The sequence below is a fragment of the Colobus angolensis genome, unplaced genomic scaffold (genome assembly GCF_000951035.1).
Source record: "Colobus angolensis palliatus isolate OR3802 unplaced genomic scaffold, Cang.pa_1.0 Scaffold34, whole genome shotgun sequence".
Classification (NCBI taxonomy): domain Eukaryota; kingdom Metazoa; phylum Chordata; class Mammalia; order Primates; family Cercopithecidae; genus Colobus; species Colobus angolensis.
Window position 1 is genome coordinate 7,437,855 of NW_012116710.1, and position 4,753 is coordinate 7,442,607.

Sequence of the window (4,753 nt, forward strand, 5' to 3'; positions counted from 1 at the left end):
TCTCTCTCTCTGTCTAATCTCTATCTCCCATACTAGAAATGTAAGCCATGGCCGGGCATGGTGATACAGGCATGTAATCCCAGCTACTCAGGAGGCTGAGGCCCCAGAATCCATAGATATAATGGATTAAACCATTAGCCAGTGGTAATCCCCTCAACCTTCAATCCCTTACCACTCCTCAGAAGGGAAAGTCCCAACCCTCTAATCCAGCCTTAGTCTTTTTGGTGACCAGACCTGAAGCTGCCTAGGGGATGCCAGCTCTCAGTGAACTCATTAGCATAGAAAAAGACATTTATCATTTTGGAGATTCCAAGGATTTTAGGAGTTGTATGCCAGGAAACAGGGACAAAGGCCAAATATATATGTCACGATATCATAGGAAGGTTTGCAATTTTAGGGTGATCAGGGAAGGCCTTGCAGATCTCCCCAGAGGGCAGGAGGGAACAGGCAGATGGCATTGGTGCCACCAGGACCCTGTCCTGCTTACCTATGTGTGGCGGCATCACAGCCACGTACTTCAGGCCCGATTCCTGCAGCACCTTGTGCATCCGGATGTGGTCATCAGTCACGGCCTGCAGTCGTGGGGGCACCTTGGTGGGGTCCCAGAGCAGGAAAGCTGGAGGAAGGACACAGGGCAGGATCAGCCTGGGTGCTCTCTCTCTTTTTTTTTTTTTATTTGAGACAGAGTCTCGCTCTGTCACCCAGGCTGAGTGCAGTGGTGTAATCTCGGCTCACTGCAACCTCTGCCTCCTGGGTTCAAGCAATTTGGCCTTAGCCTCCCCAGTAGCTGGGATTACAGGTACACATCACCAGCCTGGCTAATTTTTGTATTTTTAGTACAGACAGGGTTTCACCATGTTGGCCAGGCTGGTCTCAAACTCCTGACCTCAGGTGATCCGCCCTCCTCCACCTCCCAAAGTGCTGGAATTATAGGCATGAGCCACTGTGCCCGGCCAAGAGCCCACTTGTCTTGATGCCAGGACAAAACCCTGCCATGGCTCACCATTGCCTTCCAGTTGCAAAAACGGGGGAGTCCTCTGGGCCTCCTCTTTCCCTCACAGACCAGGTAAGAGCTGACTGCTGATCACAATAATTCCAAATCTGACCTCTTCTCACTCTGCCTGGTCCTGTCCACTGTTTCCTCTTGCCTGGACCAGCCCAGCAGCCTCCTCCCTGGTCTCTCAGCAACTCCTTCCCTCCTCCCAAGGAGCCCATGAACACCCCTATCAGTTCACATCCATAGCTCCATCTCACTCAGAATAGAAGCAAAGTCCTCATGGCCAGCCCTCAAGGCCCCACCTGATATGGCCCCATCAGCTCTCTGATGTCCCTGCCTACCCTGCCTACCACTCTCCCTTACATGCCTCTGCTCCAGCCAGGTTCTGCCTCCCAGCCTTGGCAATGTCTGATCCCTCTGCCTCTGATATATTTCCCTCTCTTTTTTATTTTCTCGGAGACAGGGTCTCATTCTGTTGTCTAGGCTGGAGGGCAGTGGCATGAACACGGCTCATTGCAGCCTTGACCTTCTGGGCTGAAGTGATCCTCCTGCCTTAGCCTCCTGAGGAGCTGGGACCACAGGGGTGAGCCACCAAACCCCACTTTTTTTTTCTTTTTTTTTTTTTGAGACAGAGTTTCCCTCTGGTCACCCAGGCTGCAGTGCAATGGTGCTATCCCGGCCAAGCCTGGCTAATTAAAAAAAATTTTTTTAGGCCAGGTGCAGTGGCTCACCCCTGTAATCCCAGCACTTTGGGAGACTGAGGAGGACAGATCGCCTGAGGTTAGGAGTTTGAGACCAGCCTGGCCAACATGGTGAAACCCCGTCTCTACTAAAAATACAAAAATTAGCTGGGCGTGGTAGTGCATGCCTGTAGTCCTAGTTACTTAGGCTGAGGCTGGAGAATCGCTTGAACCCAGGAGGCGGAGGTTGCAGTGAGCCGAGATCACGCCACTGCACTCCAGCTTGGAAGACAGAGCAAGACTCCATCTCAAAAACAAAGCAGAACGAAACAAAAAAACAAAAATTAGCTGGGTGACTTGGCGCAAGCCTGTAATCCCAGCTATTTTCAGGAAGCTGAGGCAGGAGGATCCCTCGAACCTGGGAGGCAGAGGTTGCAGTGAGTCGAGATCGCGCCATTGCACTCCAGCCTGGGCGACAGAGCAAAACTCCGTCTCTAAAGAAAAAGAAAAAAAAAGTTTTTTTTTGTAGCAATGGAGGTCTTACCAAGTTGCCCAGGCTAGTTTTGAACTCCCAGCCTTAAGAGATCCTCCCACCTCGGCCTCCCAAAGTGCTGAGATTACGGGTGTGACCCAGGACCCTTTGCCATTTCCCTCTCATAGCCACATGGCTCCCTGTTTTCTTTGCAGACTTTGCTCAAAGGTCACCTTTCCGTGCAGCTTTTCTTGACTGTCCTGCTTAAAAGAGCAAAATCCCATCTCCCCCAGCCCAGTTTACCAATTCCTTTTCTTGGGGCCTTGTTTTCTCTCTAGGACCCTTCACCTGTCGCCACACCCTAGAGTTATTCTATGACTCTTTCTATCACATTTCCTGCTCCAATCCCAGCCCTTAGAAGTATCTGGAACATTGTAGGTACTCACTAAATATTTGTTCAGGAATTAGCTTTCAACAAGCTGTAACTTGGCCAAGCTATACTGGCTGACATTTGTAGAACTTTTACCTCAAGCCAAGAACTATGCTAAATACTTTTAGGAGCAGTTTGGTGAATAGTTAAGAGCTTGGGTTCTGCCTAAAGTCAAGTCCTGGATCGACCACTGGCCAGCTTCCTGTTTCCTCATGTGCAAACTGGGATGATATAAATTGTTCAAAGGCTGGGCACAGTGGCTCACACCTATAATCCCAGCACTTTGGGAGGCTGAGGTAGGAGGATCAGTTGAGTCCAGCAGTTCTAGACTCGCCTGGGCAAGATGGTGAGATCCGTCTCTACAAAAAATTAAAAAATTAGCCAGTCGTGATGACCCACACCTGTGGTCTTAGCTGCTCAGAAGACTGAGGTGAGAGGATCACTTGAGCTCAGGAGTTTGAGGCTGCAGTGAGCTGTGATTGCACCACTGCACTCCAGCCTGGACAACAGAGCAAGACCTTGTCTAGAAAAAAAATAAATAGTTTGGGTAATGTTAGTGGTTATAAAAAGGTGTGTCACAGAGACCAGCCTGGGCAACATAGCCAGACCCTGTCGCAACAAAAACATTTTTAAAATTAGATGGACATAGTGGCACATGCCTGTGGTCTCAGCTACTCAGGAGGATCCCTTGAGCCTAGGAGTTGGAGGCTGTAGTAAGTTATGATCACATCAGGGTTTCCTCTTTTCAGATGAGAAAACTGCGGTGCAGAGTGTGAAGTGGTGGCCCAAGGCCACACAGCAAGGATCTCAGGGCCCTAGTCCCCTCCTCCTCATTTCATGTTTTTATCTGCAGCCTCCAGCCTCCAGTTCACAATCTCAAATCCAGTCTCTAACTCACCCTGGGTTTCTTTCTTTTTTGTTTTGTTTTGTTGTGTTTTGAGACAGCGTCTCGCTCTGTAGCCCAGGCTGGAGTGCAGCGGTGCAATCACAGCTCACTGCAACCTCTGCCTTCTAGGTTCAAAGGATCTTCCCACCTAAGCTTCCCAAGTAGTGGGGACCGCAGGTGCGTACCACCACACCCAGGTAATTTTTTGTATTTTTTTTGGAGAGATGGAGTTTTGCTGTGTTGCCCAGACCGGTCCTGTACTCCTGGACTCAAGCAATCCGCCCCCCTTGGCCTCTCAAAGTGCTCAGATTACAGGCGTGAACCACTGTGCCTGGTCTTACTCTGGATTTCTTTCTAATCCTCTCAGTTCCCTCCGTAAAAAACAATCCTCCTCAAGCCCTAATGGATAAACTCCAAGCTCCTTAGATGACAAAAATCTTTCTAATCTTTTACCTTGACTTTGAATATGGAGGGAATATTAAACTCTAATAATTAGAGGATGGAAGATAATTAAAAGGGTGACCATTGCACTGTGGTGCTAGAAGAGAAAGGTCCTTTTCTCGGGACTTGCTGAAGGTGTCTGTGGGTGTGCAGCTCCATTTCAAATAGTTTAGGAAGTCTGGGTGCAGTGGCTTACACCTGTAATCCAGCACTTTGGGAGGCCAGATCACTTGAGGTCAGGAGTTCCAGACCAGCCTGGCCAATATGGTGAAACTCCATCTATACTAAAAATACACACACACAAAATTCACCAGACGTGGTGGTGGGCACCTGTAATCCCAGCTACTCAGGAGGCTGAGGCAGGAGAATCCCTTGAACCCGGGAGGCGGATGTTGCAGTGAGCCGAGATCATGCCACTGTGCTCTAGTCTGGGTGACACAGTGAAACTCCATCTCAAAGAAAGTGAAAACAAACCAAAAACCCAAATAGTTTAGGAGAACAAAAACAAAAACTATTTGTGTATGTGTTTGTGCATAAACCAATTACAAAACACAATCACAATTTTAAAATCAGGAATATGGCTGTTGGCCAGGTGCGGTGGCTCACGTGTAATCCCAGGACTTTGGGAGGCTGAGGCTGGTGGATCGCTTGAGTCCAGGAGTTTGAAACTAGCCTGGGCAACATGGCGAAACCCTATCTCTACCAAAAATACAAAAATTAGCCAGCCTCATAACCTGGTCTCAAAATAAATAAATAAATCCAAAATTAAAAATTAAAAAAAAAAGGAATATGGTTGTTCACATGACTATTCTTTTAACTTTTCTGTTTATATCTTTTTTTTTTTTTT

General features: G+C 48.2%; 1 protein-coding gene across 3 annotated transcripts in view; it reads right to left on the reverse strand.

The window, feature by feature from the left end:
• The window catches only part of BLVRB (biliverdin reductase B), a 17,331-nt gene that overhangs the window by 9,284 nt on the left and 3,294 nt on the right, over positions 1-4,753 (reverse strand). For all 3 annotated transcript variants that reach the window (XR_001002935.1, XM_011952479.1, XM_011952478.1), the window contains exon 2: positions 488-616. Coding sequence is in view for 2 of the 3 variants with exons in the window: in XM_011952479.1 (XP_011807869.1) it covers positions 488-616 (129 nt within the window). In the remaining variant the exon portion in view is untranslated. The remainder of the gene's footprint in view (positions 1-487; positions 617-4,753) is intronic.